The sequence below is a fragment of the Petaurus breviceps genome, unplaced genomic scaffold (genome assembly GCF_028583685.1).
Source record: "Petaurus breviceps papuanus isolate PSGF00001 unplaced genomic scaffold, PetGlider_PUasm1.0 79, whole genome shotgun sequence".
Lineage (NCBI taxonomy): Eukaryota > Metazoa > Chordata > Mammalia > Diprotodontia > Petauridae > Petaurus > Petaurus breviceps.
This window is the reverse complement of record NW_027186523.1, coordinates 27,860,510-27,881,160: the sequence shown is the minus strand read 5'-3', so window position 1 is coordinate 27,881,160 and position 20,651 is coordinate 27,860,510. Positions and strand designations below refer to the sequence as shown.

General features: G+C 34.6%; 1 protein-coding gene across 1 annotated transcript in view; it reads left to right on the top strand.

Annotated features, from left to right (window-relative positions):
* The window catches only part of LOC138175881 (guanine nucleotide-binding protein G(i) subunit alpha-1), a 96,457-nt gene that overhangs the window by 57,267 nt on the left and 18,539 nt on the right, over nt 1-20,651 (top strand). The window contains exons 2-4 of the mRNA XM_069106525.1: nt 6,874-6,916; nt 7,008-7,149; nt 14,159-14,316. Of these exons, the coding sequence (XP_068962626.1) occupies nt 6,874-6,916; nt 7,008-7,149; nt 14,159-14,316 (343 nt within the window). The remainder of the gene's footprint in view (nt 1-6,873; nt 6,917-7,007; nt 7,150-14,158; nt 14,317-20,651) is intronic.

The window sequence follows — 20,651 nt, the reverse complement described above, 5'->3', positions numbered from 1 at the left end:
TCTGGTGTGGGGAGCTGCCTGACCTGACAGTGGTTCCCTCACCTGAAAAAATTTCAGATTTCAGATGGAGCATGAAGAGGGAGGACCCAGAGTACGACTAGTTGTTTGAATGACTAGGGAATGTATATGTACTTGTGGTGGGGGTGGGAAGTGTCTGGTATGTGTTATCACTGCAGGATTCTGACTCTTAAACCCTTTGTATTTCTTTAGGCTCTGTTCGGTGGGCAGCTAAGTGATGCAGTGAATAGAATGCCAAACCTAGAGTCAGGAAGACTTATCTTCCTGAGTTAAATCTGGCCTCAGACATTAACTAGCTCTATGTGACCTTGGGCAAGTCATTTAACCCTATTTCCTTCTGCTTCATCTGTAAAATGAGCTGAAGAAAGAAATGGCAAACCATTCAGTATCTTTGCTCAAGAAAACACCATATGGGGCCACGAAGAGTCAGATGCTGCTGAAAAACCACTGAACATCAACAATAAGGCTCTCTGCAATTGCATGTATCTTTGACTTGTGAAAATGGCTACTTAGTTACAATTGCACAGTGTAGAAAAGTCATTTTCGCTCATTTTAATATGATTTGCCTCATCTTTGTTTTCCACACTTTTTGTTTCCTATAGAGCTCTGGTGATCTGGGCAATCCACAGAGGTCTTTTTTCATGATAGTAATTCCTTTATTAAAATATGCCTCCTCCCATTTGTAAAGAAATTCCTCTTACCTATAAAGGGGTCCGACTTGTTAAGCTGTAGTTGTTACTCAGCAACTTACCATCTAACATTGCCTTCTGAGAAGGGAAGTAGCAGCCCTAGGAAAAAGAGACCCCAACACAGGTCTAGTCTAAAAGTCTGCCCTAGCTAGGAATTGTACTGAAGAACAATTCCTTAACATTGGTCTTTTATCTCTTTCCCTAAGTTTCCCTAAAAAAGTGAGCAGCATAAAACAGGGATTACTATAACCCTGACTTGTCTTTTGGTTTAATTTTTCAATCCACTGTTTTCTGCTTTTATCATAATTCTGTCCTGCCCCCGACTGATGCACCATTATGGTACCATCTCCCTTACAGTGACAGGTGACCTTGAATGTGGAGCTCTTCATTGTGGATTCAGTCAGTATGCTTCAAATTTAGAAATATTTCTTGACCAAATTAGTTTGGGGACTTTAAAAAATTATTTTTTGTTTTTTAAAATTCCCAATTTAAATACATAATAAAATGAGCATTTTTATATATGAAAGAACAGAAAAAGATCAAAGGCAAAGCTACAAATCTGTGCTTTTCCTTTAAAATACATGATAAATACGTGTAATTTTAAAGGTGTTTTGCTTATCTGAATTCCTTCTGGCTTTCCTTCTGTTTTCTTCATTGTTATAAATGAAAAATATTTCAGTGATCTTCTTTGGGGTGCTGGGAGGGAGATCAGGTAGCCCTATCACCATACTTCCTCTCTCTGCTACCTTTCACCCCAGTTGAAAAATGCAACAAAACCCAGCCCTTGTAACAAATATGTATTCAAGCAAAACAAATTGACATATTAGCCAACTCTCATTCCTTTACCCTCTGTCATGAAGAAGGGGAGCATGCTTCAACTTTAGTCCTTTGAAATCATTGTTGGTTGATATATTGCTCATAATTCTTAATGTTTTTGCAATATCTCTGCTGCTCCTAGATTGGTACAAAAGCCACCCACAAGGCCAGTGCCACTAGTGACTGGAGCAGTGGTTTTGAAGTTCTGCATTTCCAACCTTTTCCCCCTCCATGGGTAACTTAATGACTTCAAAGAGCAAGAGAGTCACCATATTCTTTAGAGACTTACTGTGGAGACCCAGTTGGTTGAACATGCTATTATCTCAGAATTCCTCAGTACAAGCAGTCTGCCAGCCTCTGCTTCCCCAGTAGTAATGATTACAGGCGTGTGTTGTTTTCTTTTCAGTTTTATTATTTATGTTGTTCTGCTCCTGCTCATATCACTCTGTATTCGTCCATGCAAGTTTTTCTGGGTTTCTCTAAAACTATTAATTTCATTATTTATTATGTTGCAGTAACACTATATTACATTTATATATCAGAGTTTGTTCAGTCATTCCTGATTTGATTGGCACCCCTTTGGATTCCTGGTTTGCTTGGGGATTTTCTTGGTTTTTGTTTTTACTTTTTAATGTAGAAATGTAGTAGTAATAGTAGTATTGCTAAGAAAAAAACACACAATTTAGTGACTTTGGTTTCATAGTTCAAAATTACTTTTCTGACAATTGAGGATAATTCACTATTCTATCAACAGTATATTAGTGTTTAAGTAATATTCATTTTAAACCATCATAATGGAGGAAAGGACTGGCCTTGAAATCCTTGATTTCAATCAATTCAAAAAAAATTCAAATCCCTGAATTCAAGTCCTACCTCTGACAGATCAGGACTATGTGATAACGAGCAAATCCTTTAACCACTTTGTGTCCTCTGCAACTCTCTAAGGCTGTTTTTATAGACATGTACCAGATCTGCTTGAAAGAGTTGATATGAACTTGAAAGGGGGATATAAACTCCTTTCATTCTTCTCCCAAAATCTATTCCATAAGTGTTTGAGCTTTTATTTGGATTCATCTTTTAGTTGTAGCTATAATGTGTACTACCACCATATATCCAATACATTTGTTTTTTGGGAAAAGAGTTTTTAACTTATCTATCTTGTCTTGATTAAAAGATGTGAAATAATTAAGGACCACTCTTACTATTAGTAAGCTTTTTTTTTTTTTAAGTATCCAAGGTTTAGTAACGCCTTAGTTTTGCATTATTGCACCATTAGTCAGGGTGGTGGTTGTTATTTGCCCTTCATTCTCGAAATGGACCATGACATCTGAGAGGTGATGCCATGACGTGCAAGTCAATTGAATTTAAGTGAGAAACTCTGCAGTCACCAGCCTCCCTTTCTTCTCTGGAGCCATCTGGGTCCAGTGGTGAGATACAGATCAAGATGACTAGAGATGGCCCAGGATGCAGTGGACCTTGGCCTTTTTAACAGGTCTTTAATAGGTCTCAGTTTCATTGAGGCAATGTCCATTCAGTGATAAACAACAACCATTAGTCAGACATACTAATTGAAGCCTTTGAAGCATGCCAGTGTTATCTTCCTCTGTGTATTTAGGAAAATATAGAAAACTTTATTGAGATCTTCCCATAGTATTACCTTAAAGGACCTGATTTAAAAATAAAAAAGTTATTCCCCAGCAACTTAGATTCTTAGAGTTGCCGAAAACACTGAGAAATTAGGTGATTTGCCGGGGTCACAAAGCCAGTATGTGTGAGAGGTAGACTTTAAACCCACCCCTTCCTGTTTCTTAGACCAACCCTATTCAATATGTCACATTGAAAATAAAAAATTGAAGTTGATATGGACTTTTTTGGGAACAGTGTCTGTGATTTTACTTATTCATAGGTAGCTAAACTTCAGAAAGTGACCTTAAAATAAAGCAGAACAGAAACAGTGTCAGCCTCTGTTATTTCTTTGCAGTCTCCTTAAGACTGAATAGAAACTGGAAAAGAAGGAATTTTGAGGTCTACAACTTGGTTTCATTTTATTGGGTTTGAATTGAGTTATCTTCTTTTTCCTTTAGCAAAGCTGTAAAAAAAAGCCTTTAAAATCAAAAGGTTTACCTGGATATACCCTGAATTATTCCATTCCTTTCTTCCTTCTTCCAGGGTAAGAAAGGCATGAGCTAGTCTAATAGGGAAGTTAGTTAGAGGGTAATCTTCACACAAGGGTATGCATTTTATCATTGTAATGTTATGATAGCCATCCCTTAGTGAATCACTCTTTTCTATCCTTTATGCAAGTAGTGGATAAGGGAAGCTGGGCATTTTTAAGGGTTCCAAAATCAAATGTTCATATTATGGATTCATTATTGAAAAGCTACTTAAAATGTTATCTGCATATATGCATATATTCAAATTTACTTGTATCTACATATGGATTAGTAAAATTGATGGTTTGGCTACATGATATAGCTTTAAATTGGAATAGTAGATTAATTTCATTATATTTCAATTTGCTTTGCATGATAATTCTGAGCCCAGATTTTAATTTCTTACCTGAAATAGGTAAATGAGAGAGAAAAGAGTGTTTTCACAAGTAGATTTGATTGATACTTGAATAATAGTTAATTTTACAACATTAAGCTGCCCATAGTCTCAGGAAACAAGGTCAGTCATGTGAATGTGTCCTTGAAGAAAAGTTAAGCAAAAAATCTCTTAGAAAATCATTCACTTTATGACCTAGAGTATTTTTCCTATCTTTTCACTACATTCCCAAAAGTTGGGACATTAATAATTTGGGTTTAACCTGTTATTTTCTGTTTTGTTACCTAATGTATCAGAAAGTGCCGTTTCAGAGCTTTTATTAATAGCATTTAGAAGATTGCTATCATGAGATCAACACAAGACTGTCAGTAAGATTGATTAAAAGAAAGATATTTAGAAAAGGGCGCAAAGTATTAATGACTGTGGTTATCTATTCCATAGAAAAATAAACATACTTCATCAAGTAACCTAATACTTTACTAAATTAGAGGAAAGTAAAATTAAAGTGATGTCCCACTTTTTACTGAAAAATTAATTGTCATGCTTTGGGGCTGTAAAGTATACAGAGACACTCTACATGTTTGACAGGTCCAGTAAAGTAGTTAGTGTCACATATCACCTTCATAGGTAAGGAGGGAATTAAGTTTTAAAGAAAATTTCTGCCACTAAGGAATGATTCTTTCTGTGGAAGGTCTTAACAGCATCTTTTTGGACATGAATACCTAAAGTAATCCTTTACCCGTGCAGTGGTATACATGGCTTCCACAGGGGGTATCTACCCCACAATAGTGGATATGGGAGCCTTTGAGTTAATTATAGATTTCAGGGTTTATTTCTGCAGTGGTTCACCAATATTTGATATTACTGTCTGAATGTTTTAACGATGTGACAGAATACTAGCCAGAAAGTACCAGAAATGTTGGGAAAACACAGGAAGACGCATTATTATGTATGCCCCTCGATAAAAGCTGATCATGATGGGTTGCTAAAGTTGTTTAGTCCTAAAATGCTGAAAAACAGTTATCTTCACTAAGTTGTAAAGACTCAGATTGTGATTTTCACAGTGCCAAGTACACTATTATTGATTAATAAGTAATGGGGTGTTTATCTTGGAACTGTGTACATTGGCACATACCCTAGAAAGCTCAGACTGTAAATGCCATTGTTGTGTATCTAGTTCTTGGCTGTTTATTTTTTTCCCTTTTTCATGGGGACTGAATGTTGAGTTTAATTTCTTAAATTATTGAATGACAATTTTTTTCCAGGCATTCACATCAGCTGTAAATTATTTGCAACAGTATAGGCCTGGGATACCATGGATAATTAAATCCCCAGTTAATCCCAAACCCAATTTTAGCACATAGCTGCAACTCCCCTTTTACCCACCCCCCCGCTTATTTTATCAACTCTTGACTCCGTTGCCTTTTCATGAGTTGAGCTTTCTCTTCACCATTTTAACGGAATGGCAAAAAAGGAAGCCAGTGTGAGCCACAAACTAGATAATTAAGCCTTATACAATCGAGAGGATTTAGTAAAGATGATCAGAGAACTGTTTTGTACAGCACTTGCTTATATATACCCTGAGGAGCAGTTTGGTTGTTTGGGTCCAGTTTTCTAGCCTCAGCTCTCTTTTTTTTCTTGTTTTCTTCTTATGAACATGCCAAATACTGCTGTAGAAATCAGCCCAGCATCAGCACATTTTCTTCCCCTTCTGTATTTTTATCAAAGTTTTATTCCCTCTGTGAGAAGGCACCCTCCCCTCATTCCAAGTTATAAATTCCAAGAAAACCACAAAAAGGATGCCTAGCATGACAGGAATACTTAATAAATGACCCTCTCTTCCTCTCTCCCTCTACTCAAATCTGTTGACAGGACTAAATGCGCAGCAGTCTCTTGTATTTGATTGTATCCACAACCATATAATTTATTTTTTAAGTTATATCGATATAAGTTAAGGATAATAATGAAGGGGAGTGGACAGTTAGTAAACAGCATCTAAGAACACCTTAACTAGCAGAGAGAAATGTAGATTTGAAATTATAAAATGAGAGTCATTTTAAAGTGTATTTTTAAAAATTGTCAGTATTGGGATATGTAATAACAAAATAATTTTTTTTCAGGGAGCATCTTTAAAATCCTAGAATAGCAGAGAAATATTGCCTCCTACTTATTTAGCCAAACATTTTTTGGTAGTCCTAACTGATGGGGAAGTTTTAAGTTGCAGTAAAATCTTCCTGTTTTTCCACTTCCTTTTTTTCCAGTATTCTGTTCCCTTCCCCTCCCTGAGTAACTCTATAGATTACATAAGATTAAGATAACTTGGGAAATATAAATGCAAATAAAATAGTGATATGATTACAGTGGTGTAACTCACTCCCAGATGTGGAAACTCATTCTACCAATACAGGTCAGCACACTTTTTATGATTTATAATCTTAAGAGAGTTCCCTAGAGCACTCAGGGTTCGAGTCATTTGCCTTGGATCACATGGCCAGGATGTGTTCCTGGTTTGAGGTTTGCCTTCTATTTACTATGCTTCTACTCAGTTACAGATAATACACTAAAAAAAAATTGACATAGAAACAGCATTTTGGGGGAAGTATAGATAGGGATAATTTAGAATTATATATTTAAAAAGACTTCCTCTCTTCTTTCCTTTCTTGAACTAATTTAAAATGGCCTATTTCATGAGAGCTTTCTCAAAGATAGAAGTGCTTTCTGAAATCAAAGATTAAAAAAACTTAATAACTTGTAATAAATGATGTTGTTCAAAGGTTCTTAACTGTCTCTCTTCATTTTTTAGGAGCTGGTGAATCAGGGAAAAGCACAATTGTAAAACAAATGAAGTAAGTGAAATTAAGAATCATTGTGAGATTTCTAGTTAGAACATGTCTTTCTGGTAAGACAAATAAATTTTTATTTTTCCTTCTTTCTTAGAATTATCCATGAAGCTGGTTATTCAGAAGAAGAATGTAAACAATATAAAGCAGTTGTTTACAGCAACACCATTCAGTCAATTATTGCTATTATTAGGGCAATGGGGAGATTAAAGATAGACTTTGGAGACTCTGCTAGGGCGGTAAGTATCATTGGGACAGTCACATTTAACTGAGTCCTACTAGATTTTGGAATAATTTGCTCACATTTTTTTTTTCCTTCAAGAACATAACCTTGTCGTCTTATCTACAGGAAACCTTTCCTGATTCTCCCCAACTGACAGTGCCCTCTCTCTTAAGCTACCTTTGTATTTATTTACTTCACATTTATTCTACATATACTTATTCACATGCTTGCCATTATTTTCCCCATTAAATTTAAGCTTCTTGTAAGGGTTGCATCATGTATTTGTGCCCCCAGCACCTAGTAGGGATGTATGGATCATTTTAAATTGAAACAGTAAATTACATAACTATCTGATGTTGATTTTAAGCAGGAAAAGGTTTAGGGGGGTCCATGTTAGTGGAAAATTCATTATCTCAGTTCCCACAGGCTATAGTTTTGTTTTGGTTTGGACCTGTGATTTCTATGGGGTAGAGAATTCCCAATGAGGAAACTCATTTTACCAGTGTAGATCAACATCTGTCCTTCATTTTATAGTCAAGTCACATGGGCTTCAGATCTTCAGCCAGCAATATCATATAGCCAATATGTTTAACAGATGCTTAATAAATACTTCTTGACTAACTAGTGCACCTTGAGCCCTGATCCTCCTGACCCAGAGGTTAACTTTCTGTCTATGACTCCATGGCTCTAAGGCTCTGTGGCATGGTGGTGTCTTAGGAGCATTCCTTAGGTGTCTAAGGAAGAAAAAGTGATTACAACCACAAAATTTTCACTAGTGAACTCAAATACTTCTCTCTGATTAGTACTAAAGCCTGTGCCCACCCATTTTCACCCTGAGTGTAGATAGGAACAACAAATAGAGTTTTTTTGAATTAAGAATGACTCTTGAGAAAATTGATATAACCTACAAATTGTTTTGCAATAGCAAAACCTTCATAAGTTCCCAGTGAAATTCAAACATGTATTACATTTTATCAAAAAAATCATTCTCCTCCAAAATCAAGACTGGTGTTTAGAATTCAGTGCATACATGCAGTTATATTCGAAATTTTGCTAAAACTGTTGCGTGTGTTTGTATTTGCTCAAACTGAATTCCTAATTAATCTTTTTAGTTATATACTATGAAAAATCATTCACCATTTTGACTAGGTTCACTTTAAATAACAATCATCTTCAGAGGAGGACCTCTAGTAGTACTAAAAAGTGTAAAGGACAGACAAGGGGATGTTTATAATGGAATACTTCATATAAACTGTGACATTAGAAACCTACAAATGATAGAATAATCACTATCTGCTATAATTCTATGTCCCACATGGCAGATTTTTCAGTGAAAATGATCTCACCCCTGACACTATTTGTATAGGCCTCTAAGATTCCTTCCAGCTTTTAGATCTACAGGTATATTTATATTTCTACCTTCACCCCTTTCAGATCACCTTAAGCATTAAATAGAGGTAGGAAAGGATTTGTGTGTGTGTGGAGAGTAACAGGATATGATGACCACAGTAATTAAATGAAGGTGGATAAAGTAGGTCCTGGAAGATCATAGATTCCTTGGTTTAAAATCAGAAGGAACCTTAAAAGGCCCTCTACCCTCATGTTAGAGATGAGAAGATTGAGACACAGAGATGTGAAGTGACTTTACCCAAAAGCATATTCAAACTTGGGTCCTGAGAAGCTGATTAGAACTAGGACCTGTGATTTCAGATCCAGGGCCCTTTCTAATGTACCATACTGTTTGTCTGCCTGTTTTGTGTGTCATGGGATGTTAGCAATTGGAATCATTAAACAGATTCCTGTTTCTTAACCTGTCAAGGAATCTTTTTATGATGTTAGCATGTTCATGTGCAGTGCCTTTTTGGAGGCAACATTTTGCTCTATAAGCCAAATTTTCTTCTAGAAGTAAACAAAAAGCAAAGTGTCTTTATATTTGTCATCATCAGGCTCTACTGGCTTTTTCACCACAATGGTTCCTGGTTTTTATTTACCCAGATACCACCCTCGTTTACATTTTTATGACCTCACATGTGGACTCTAGCCCTTCTGCTCCTCTGCTTTTTTCCCTAGTCTTTTCTACTGTCAGATTCTCCTTTTCTGTTCTTCCTACTAGATTCTTCAACTTTCTTCCTCAAGCACTTTTTTTACATTAATCCCTAAAACAAGAATGTCATATTAAATTGACTCTTTTGCCTTTGTAACTTATAAAAACTTATCTTTAATTCAATGTATTTAATAATAATAATAATAATAATAACTAACAATGATATAGCACCTAATTATGTGCCAGACACTGTGCTTAGTGTTTTACAATTATTATCTCATTTGCTCCTCACCATTTGTTACTCACCTAGGAGTTTGATGTTATTTTTATCCCCATTTTACAGATGAGGAAACTGAAGCAAGCATAACTTAAGTAACTTGCCTAGAGTCACATAGCTAGTAAATTACTGAACTTGGGTCTTCCTGACTCCAAGCCCAGCACTCTATCCACTGTACCACTTAGTCACCTCAATCTTTTGTTTTCCTGTGATTTCCCTGGTGTAGTGAAACGCAGGTGAGGTTCTACCAGTGCAGATGCTCAACTGCTCTAAAATGTTCTTAAGAGCAGTAGTGTCAAATTCAAATAGAAACAGGGTCAGCCATTAAATAGTACATAAGGATCCCTGTCTGTGCATATTGACTTTAAAAACCACATCAGCATTATCTATGTCGTATATACATTTTTATTTAATTAAATATTTCTGGTTATGTTTTTGTCTGGTTCTGGCTGTATGCCTCAATGTTGCCTTCAGTCTAGCTAGCCCTGTGTCTCACACCTCTGGCTTAGAGCATTGCCTTGGGCAATGAGAGGATAAATAGATTTCCCAGGGTCACATGGCCATTATATTTCAGAGGCAGGATATAAATCTTGATCTTTCTATCTCTGAGGGTAGCTCTCCTATCTACTAAACCACACTAAGATCTTGCCAATTTAATTACTCCCTGTTTTCTGGCAAAATTGATTTAATTGAGCATAGCCTCTTCATGCTTTTTTTATTTATTTCCATTTTTATAAATGTTATTTACATTTCTGTATGCTTTTTGTGAATCTCTGTTATGTTCCAAACTGACTGAACATAAGGTCCTGTTGGCTTGTTTGTAAACTCTCCTCCTGTTCCCCACTGCTTATTTTCAATGCCAGTGATTATTAAATATATATGTATACACACATACACATATATGTATGTATTTATAATAACTGACTTCAGTGTTATGTCTGAAGTACGCATTCATTTTGATTTACTGCTACTGTCTTTCAAATGATAATATGTGTTAGTAATTTATTGACATTTGGATGATTTTACATCTTTAGGAGGGGTTGGTTGCTTTTGAAAAATCATAGAAAGGACAAATGTCATCATAAGTATAGTGAAAGTTCTGTTTTTAAAGTTCCCATTCTGTTTCTTAGATCTTACTTTAGAGTTAGATGTGTTTGTAGTGTCCACAGTTTTAGTCCCCCAGCTATTAAGAAAATAATCATTAGCTGATATAATTAAATAAAAGTTCTTTTTCACAGAAATCTCAGCTCATACCTTAAATCTGAGCCTTTTAAATAAATTGGAGTGGTTTATATAAATTGGTTGCAGTTTAGATGATATGGAAGCATTATTTTCAATAGTAGCAAATAATTTCTTTTTACTTTAATTTTACAAACGATCACAGGAATTTGGGCCTTTAAGGATATGTTTTCTTTGGGTTTATTAAGGATATATCACATGTGGTAGCTGATTGCATGCATTCTTCTTGAGATTTCCTAAAAAAAGGAAACATATGCTTATGTATTGTGATCCCATCTGGAAGACTTGATTATTTTTCACATTTTGTTCACGTCTGGAAAAGTGGTAAGCTTTATGACTTGGCAAGAAAAAGGCTCTGTTTTCTTTCAGCTAATATTCTCTACTACCCAACTGCATCAAAACTCCCTCTTCTCTATAACTTATCATATGTTTTTTATAAACAATGATATTTTTCTATTTTGCTTAAAAAGTACAAAATATAGGCTACAGTGAATACCTATGAGCATTGTGACTTTTAATGTCTTAGAAATAAGCTCTTTGAAAATGGCCAAAGCAGTTATTCCTTTATTATTAATCATAATACATGTAAAACATTAAGGAGTTAAAAAAAGAAATACTCAATTAAAAAGTTATATAGACCACATAATTTTAGTCAAATTCGTAATACTTCAAGATAGGAATACGATGCTTTAATCAGATCTCTTTCATCTTTAAATAATACTGTTTTTAACTGGAGGTAATAAATCACCAAGAATCTAGTGCTGACTTTAAAAAATTACAATGTAATTTAGTCCATAATGTGCTAATGTTTCATTGTGGCATGTTAGAGACTTCTGAAAGGTGGTCAAAGTAGTAGGCTGCAAATGCTGGCATATGCTAACCAGCTGGAAGAACATCAGATAGGTCTTGTCTCAGAAATAGTCTAGTTAAGCTCTGGAAGGTTCATTGCTAAGTTGGCCATGTGGTGATGAATTGTTTTGCCATAGCAGCTTTTGAAGACTACCAACTAAATGCAGAGAGTGTAGTTAATACTACACTAGCTATAAAATCACATGTAATTGAAACATAAAGGTAGGTAAAATGACCTAATATTTTTGGAAAATACTTTTTAACATTGTTTACATTTTTAAAATTTGCGTGTATGAAATAGACTTTTAAGAAATCCAGTAAAACATATTAAAAATATACTAATCTGTCCAATATTCTGAAAAATGTTCATATAATTGCCCAAAAAATGTACTAATAATAGATAAGATGAAAAAAATTGCTAACCTTTTTAATGGCATCAAAATAATATTCATTATATCTGTTATGTGATAAGATACATTTATTATTTTTTTCCTGTCTTCTAATATAACACCTAAATTTCAGTTTGATGTTAGAGAGGAAAAAGAATCCAAAATTAATTTTCTTTCAAAATTTGTTGTATACCTATAGAAAAAAATGCACTGTATATATAGATGTACCTTTTCCTAGAGCATAATGATATTTTTTAAAGTAAAAATGAAACATTTAGATATAGAATCGCAACTTCTGTATTAGAAAGGCCCTCAAATGTTATCTAGTAAAACCTTCATCTGAAAAGAATTACCACCATAATACAATGAAAAAGTGGTCACCTAACCTCTGCTTAAAGATGTCTAGGGAGTGGGGGAAAATATCCAATCATTTTGTGAGACAAGACTATTCTATTTTTGGACCTCTCTTAGTATTAGGAAATTTGTTTTCCCTGACAAAAAACTAAATTTGTTCATTTCTTTGAAACTTCTGCACTTAGTTCCTGTTATGGTTGCTGGAGCCAAATAAACGGAACACATCTAATTCAGCTTTCACATGATAATTATTCAGATACTGGAAGACAACCATCCCATCCACTTAAAATTTTCTCTGCTCCAGGCATCCAGTACTTACATGACATAGTCTCAAGGTCTTTAACCATTCCTGGTTACTTTCCTCTGGACTTTGGATATATTTAATAAGACACTATGATTTCGATCAAGATTGTAATATTTTAATAAAATATTTATTTTGTTAAAGCCCAAACGGAAATTAATCCCATTAATCTTTAATATTGCTATTTTATTTGAATTAAGATAGACATTTTCTCTCCTTTATACATACACATACCACATACCCTTTATGTATAGTGCAGTGAAAAAGTAATACTGAAAAAATTAGTTTAAAAATTCAAACAAAAAAATTTGATTCATTCCATACCTGTGTAGCTTAATGAAAATATCCAGATACTTAGGTAAAATGGATTTTTTACTTAATATTTTAAAATAACTTCATTTTTATTTTCTATTCACCCTTCATTTTGTATTCATTAGTGCAAAGTATCTGGGGATTTTTTTAAAAAATCCAAATAAGGTAAATAAATTAGTCTTCAAATCTAAATCTGTTTATCTTTAAGGATGTTCAGTAATCCAGCCCCACCTACTTGTTCAATATTACGTCCCACTGATCCCCAAAATGAACCTTCTGGTTCATTTAGTTAAATGAATTCTAGTTGAAATGAAAGAATAAACTTTTCTGCCATGGCCATTTTCATCTCTATTTTTTACCCTTCAAACATACACAATGTTTGTTCCATTTTTTTTTTATGCTCTTTTGTCTACTTAGAACACTTATCTCCTCATTACCTAGGTCCTAAAGTGTCTGAGTGCTATCTGTCCTTCAAGTTCCAGCTTAAATCTTCATTAGGCTTACCCCAGAATGTCTGTGGTTCCTTAAAGACTAGGCCCCAAAGTATTGTTAGGTGCCCAAAGTAACTATTACAGTGCATCCCAAGTAAAAGAATCAATTTGAGACTGAATGTCAGGATGGAAAGAGTGCTATACTTGAAGTCATAATAGAGGGCTTAGCTGTTAGTATGAAACAGTCCCAGACTTCTCTGAGTTCTAGTCTCCTCATCTATGTTAATGAGGATTATAATATATTCTCTACCTCACAAAGTTTATGGGGGTAAAGCTCTTTGTAACCTGGAGTTATTTAAATTATAAGAATTTAACTCATTTGCAACTCTTTATATTGTCTTTAACAGTAGATTGTAAGCTCCTTGAGGACAGGGAGTGTATCTTGCTACCGTCTATGTGCTGCAGGCAAAGTAGCATGATGTCACAGAAGGACGTCCTCTAGACTCCCGGATTCTAGGTCTACATCTGCTACGACCTGGGAGACCTCTTGGACAAAATCATTTCTCTCCAGACTTCACTTTCTTTTTCTGTAAAATTGAAACAGATGGTTTCTAATCTACATTTCAGGTGTAGCATATTTCAGCAATAACATGCTCTGATTCTGTAAATCTTTATTTCTAATGGTTTTCTTAATATAAATATATAGTGATTTGGGGAAAGAGCATGTTTGTCTTTTTTTGTTGATGGTTTTTGAACAGAATGAAATGTTTCTTTTGTTTTGTAAGAGTTCTTCTCCCCCACCTTTTTCTAATGTTTTATAATTGTTCAGGATGATGCCCGGCAACTTTTTGTACTTGCTGGAGCTGCGGAAGAAGGTTTTATGACTGCGGAACTTGCAGGTGTTATCAAAAGATTGTGGAAAGATAGTGGTGTGCAAGCCTGTTTCAACAGGTCCCGGGAGTACCAACTTAATGATTCTGCAGCATAGTAAGTAATTTTAACTTTAGAACTAAAATATCATTAATAATTATAAGCAGGTTTCCTTATAATTCAAATTTTTATTGCTAAATTTTTAGATGCATTGTTATACAACTCAGAATATTTCAGTTGTCTTTGATGTTTATTTTGTATGTTTCAGTGTATCATTGCTAGTTATTTCCTTTGTGTCCAGAAGTGCCTAAAGAAATGAATACATGTGTTTTTAATGAAAATATGTATCACAGGAATGTTTTTAAAATACATTTCCAGGAAAAAAAAAAACTATCTCCAATGCCAATAGTCACGTGTATATGTGAGAATCTTAAGAGTCTGGCTGGAGACAGAGAAATTAGAATATAATTGGATTATAGCCACATTATTGTTCTACTTCAAGGGTTTTTAACCAAGGAATCTGGAAATAAATTTCAGAGGTTCCTGCAGTTAGGATAGGGGGAAAAGAGGTCTTTAAGTAACCCCTAACCAAAATTTAGCATTTTCATTTATTAATTAAAAAGCAAATAAAAATCATTCTAAAGAGGGCATTGTAGCTTTGACCAAACTGTCAAAGGGGTCCGTGATAGAAAACAAATTAAGGAACCCTTTCTAGCCTAGTATTGAGAAGCCATGATCTAATGATGTAGACCTGAAGAAGAGATTCCTTTGGATGGTGCCAAGCCACAGCTGTAAATAACAGTTTAGTCAATAGTGTAGCATATATTTCAGCAGACCCTGTGAGAGATGATAGAAGTGATATCTTTCAATGAATAGCCTCCCCAGTTTACCCCTAATAAAGCAAGCAGTTTTAAAAATTTGCCTGTTTTTTAGATTTTACCCCAGAGTTTACAGATCACTGCAAAAGAAATATTCTAAAGAAAATATCTACTGTTAATTTAATTTGTTTTTCATTCTTTAACATTTCTAAAAAACACATATTCTGTACTTGCTGAACTTTCCAAGATGGTTTCATTTTCTTGTTGACTTTTCAGTTCAAATGACCATTAGGTAAATTATAAAATAATAGAATAGTCAAATGTAACATAAAATGTTGAATATAAAATAATGGAGTAATTAGTGAATGGTAAGAAAGGGCTTAAATAAACACATACACACACTCTCTCTCTCTCATACACACACACACACACACACACACACACACACACACACACACACACAAACTAAATGAGAAATAGCCCATGATAGATTATGTGATTCTTGGGTTATGTGAATGGTGAAGCCTTCCTTGATTGCCCCATTCCACAGGATATCTTTTTAAAATATGTTTAGTAGTTATTGTCCTCATGTTCTTTGGGTGTTTATCCCATACTCATTAGTTAAATTACAGTTTTTTAAAAATGTTTGTATTCTGTGGATCTTTATTATCAGCATTCTTGTAAGCAGGAATTTTTTCTTAAATAATTTTGTATATTCATAACCTATTACAGTATCTTTTTTAGAATGAGTGCTTTGTAAATGTTAATCATAATGGTTGGTATTTTTTCATGCTTTTCTTCCTGTTATTTTTGCATTATTAATGGTATGTAGCCAGTAATTCACAAAATCTCTATTAATAATTGTCAATAGAAGTATTTACATAATTTTCAATAGATGTATTTTCAGTATATTTCAGAGAAAGACTTTGATTTTAAATAAAATGTTCCACATACCTTGAATTTTTTATTTATTAGGACAATTGAAATCTGGAAAGGACTATCGTATAACCATTAATATTCAGTGGTACTTATTTTAACCATATAAATGACTTTAGTAACTTTGTAATAGTCACTTTCACATTCCTTTCGGGATCCTTTCTATGGTTCTAGAACACTTTTTGGTGAGAGTCTTTAGGTTCACGCCATTCTCCCCTTTTAATAGCATGAAATGCAAACATATATCTTTGTTATAGTAGAACCATTAATGAAAATTTGATGCATAAATTGAACTTTTATAAATCCAGAAGTATTAGAAGGAGCTCACTAGTTGAATAATTTGTAGGGAATCCTCTTTATACTTTGTAAACGCATTGTTTTTGGTTTTTTTTTTGTTTGTTTTTTGGAGGGTGGAAGGCAGGGCAACTGACTTGCACAAGGTCACGTGGCTAGTAAGTGTTAAGTGTCTGAGGCTGGATTTGAACTCAGGTCTTCCTGACTCCAGGGCTGGTGCTCTATTCACTGCACCACCCAGCTGTCCCTAAACTCATTGTTTTTAAACTGTTTTGGTTTTTTTTGTTTGTTTTGTTTGCCTTTTGGAGGGCCATTGGGGTTAAGTAACTTGCCCAAAGTTACATGGCTAGTTTTTTTGTGTGGGTGCTAAGTGTCTGAGGCCAGAACCAAACAACTCAGGTGCTCCTGACTCAGGGGCTGTTGCTTTACTCACTGTGCCACCTAGCCACCCATAAACTGTTTTCTTATAGCAAGATACAGAAATTTACAAAACAGATAAAATTATGGATTTGTCAATTTTTTTCATTCCTTTTTTTTATTTGGAGGGGGGAAGGCAAGGCAAATTGGGGTTAAGTGACTTGCCCAATGTCACATAGCTAGTAAATGTCCAGTGTCTGAGTCTTGATATGAACTCAGGTCCTCCTGACAGGCCAGTGTTTTTCTCACCAAGCCACTTAGCTGCCCCAATTTGTCATTTTTTTAAAAAAATGTTTACAACAGAATTCCTTTAGATATTTTAACACTAATATTTTTTAAAGGGATGTAACATTGCATCCCTTTCTCTCATATATATGCAATCAGACTTACATATTATGTGTGTGTGTTTATACATTTACATAGGTATGTGTACACTCATGTTCCTTTCTATTATTAAAAGGAGATTTTTTTTGTCTTTTCCTGTGATTTCATTGGTATAAGGAGCTCCTATTGAAGATATCTCCCTCATCAATGTAGATGGAAAACTAATTCTCCAGCTTATAGTTTTAGATATTTGTCTGAACCACTGAGAGGTTTAAATAATTTCCTGAGGCTCAAATAGTCAACATCTCAAAAGCAAGACTTGAACCTGTGCCTCCAAGGACAGCCCTCTATCCATTGTACTGCTTCACCTAATAACTATAAAGAATTAATTATTAGTTACTTATTCTTGCCAAAAATATTTGAATGGTTCTCCACTATTCTGACTCCCATTAAGTTAAAGATTATCTAGCACCTGTTGTATATAAGGCATTGTGCTGTGTTTCAATATTAATGGGTAATATTAAAGTAAATAAATAAATGAAAACTATCTGGGACAATTCTGATTTACAAAGTTTACAATTTCTATAATGTCTTCATTGATCTCTCTTTGTCTTTGCTTGTGTTACCAGATTAGTCTTCCCAAAAATGCTTCTTTTATTATTTACCTATTTCGTTATATGATAGTATATCATTCAGCTTAGAAGACTAGAGTTTAGATCCTGGTTCCATCACTAACTAGCCATCAGCTAACTTAATGATTCTATGCCTTTATTTCTGAAATTGCAAGGGCTACTAGCAGCCCTTCTAAGATAGAATACAGTTCCCTTTGTCTAGAATGCTCTCTCCATCCTTTTTGTATAACCAAACATACCTGTGTATCAAGGATAAATTCTATTCTTACCTTCTCTAGCTATCCTTCCTTGACTAATTAGCCTCATATTCCTATGTTGTATTTGGGCCTTCTTTAGTACTTACTGTCTCCCCTTTTTCCAAACTTAAGTTCCTAGAGATCAACAATTTTGTATCCCCAAACACCATTTGGCATAGTCAGGGCACATAGTAGTATCCTAATTAAAACTAATTAAATTAAGTTCGTCCATGTAAGTAGAAATTCCAAAGGATGAGCGGTCTCCAAAGACCACTTTATTTTTATTAGGTATTTAATGTGGATGTGTTGGAGGTTTATAAATTGTTTTTTATCTCTCCTTTAGCATATATAAGCATACAAATTCCACTGACCTAATTTGAAACTGAATATGAAATCTCAGAATGACAATTGTGAGGATTAAATCAGTTTCTATTTTCCAACACTGTATTAGCACTTGTGATTAGGGCGCTAAGAGAAGGAAATTGAAAAATTAGTGGTCAGTTGGATTCATAGAATACTTTTTACTTAATCCAAAAGCTATGTGGGTTCCGAACTTTTAAAATAACTGTTATGGAAACCTCCAAAGACTGGAATAGATGAAATCAAGAAGGTAGTATAACTCCAGATATGCTAGAATGGTGAGCTGTAGTATTTACAGGTTATGAACTATGCAGTTACCTAAATGTTGAAAATAACTACCAATTTAAGATCATTTTGACCTGAAAAAAAAGTCATTACTTAGCATTTCAAATTTTCCAACAGGAGGGTGGGGCAGGACTGAAGCTAACTGACAGGGAAGAGACTGATGTCTGGGTACATTGCCAATGGGTTATCACTCTGTCATTAAGAGTGTACACCAGTATACCCATTGTTGGTTACACTGCCAAGTCAGCCAGATTGATCTTTAAGCAGATGACTCTCAGAGGTGTATACCTACTCCTAGTCTCTAAGCAATCTCTTGCTAGGATGTCCTATAGTCATCTCAAGTTCTGCATGTCACACACAGAGTTTATTATTTCCTCCTCACCCGAGGCCTTGTCCTTCCTTCTGTATTGCAATTGAAGAAACCATCATCCTTGTCACTAAGGTTTGTAGTCTCTGGGTTTTCCTAGATTCCTTTCTCTATATAGTTAGTTGCTTAGTCTTGTTGATTCTACTATCACATCTCTTTTATCCATCTCCGTTCCAGTCACTTGATTGCCACCCTGGTTCAGAACCCTCAGCACCTCTTCCTGGTCTGTTTCAGTGTCGCATAGTTTCTTCTTCTTTCCCAAGTCTCTTTGCAGTCCATTCCATCTTCCACATATCCATCATAATTATTTTTCCTTTAGCACAGATCTAACCTTGTCACTTACCTCTATTTACCACTAAATTCCAGTGGTTCCTTTACTACCTGTAGGATCACATATAAGTTCTTTTGCTTGTCATTTAAAATGCCTTTTTGTTGGTGTTCTCTCCCTCCATAAATTCATGTTTTTGCTTGTCCCTTTACCTATTATATCTTCCCAGTAGAATGTGCTGAAGTGGGTTCTGCTTTTTTTGTTGGTCTTTCTCCCTATCATTTACTGGTATGGTGCCTTGCACCTAATAGGCATTTAATAAATATTTATGGAATTGAAATATAAAATGCAGAGAATATTCTGAAAATTACTCTCATCTAGTATAATACAATTCAGTTGAATACATATTAAATGCCTACTATGTGTTATGCATAAGACACTCTGCTAGATACTGTGGTGGAAACAGATTGTAGGATGCTCTTTTTAAGGACCTTATGGCAAGATGATATAACTGTGAAAAGTTAAAACAAAAGATTTAAAAGACTTGCTGTTGAATATAGAGGTATGACAAGGTAACACATTCATTATCAACATTAAGATGTGTGACCATGTTTAGCAGTCATAGAGTGATCTAGAAATCAAAGGAATTGTAGAGATCATATTATTCAGTCTCCCCTTTTTTTTTTAATGAATAAGGAAACCGACCACAGAAAGGTGGTGACTTGCTGAAAGTCACATAACTGTCTCCATATCCACTATTATTTTCACTATACTAAGGTAAGAGATAATAATTGCTAGATGACTTGAGAATGGAGGAGATCACTTTAAATTGGGTTGATTAGAAAAAGTTATGGAAGATGTGGGATTCAAGCAGGTTTTGAAGAATAGAAGAGGAGGAAGATCATTTTATGGGTGGAATGGCATGAACAAAAAGTAAGGTAAAAAATGATAGGACAGTTACTTACCTAGGTATCTTATAGCTTCTGCCAGGTATTTCCTAGCTAACAGTTACATTTCTCAAAAAATATTGTTATCCTAACCTATATTCTAACACACAAAACACCTTGCTGCTTCTATGATATAACATGGTTCTGGAGACGTGGTCAAATGAATCCCCAGGCACATAGAGCAAAAGCTGGTTGACTTGAATGAACCACTTTGGTATAAGTAGCAGAAAACTGATTGACTGGAAAGAAAAACTAGGAAAAAATAAAACAGGACCTGACTGTGGTGGTCAAAGTCTGGGAGAAGTTTTGTGGAGGAATATCTACAACCTTTGGCCAAAAGTTCACCCAACTCAGCTTACAACATAAGGATATGATATAGATTGTATAAATATATAGCCACAAAAAGTTGGGCAGATTCATAAAAAAAAAACAAAACCAAGCCAGTAAAGTTGGGTTTGTTGCTTAAAAATTCAAGCATTCACCATTTCATCTATGCAGGCACATACTCTCCTATTGATCTCTGTTTGCCTAATGCCTCAGAGCAAGTATTTAGAAAATGTTTTACTCT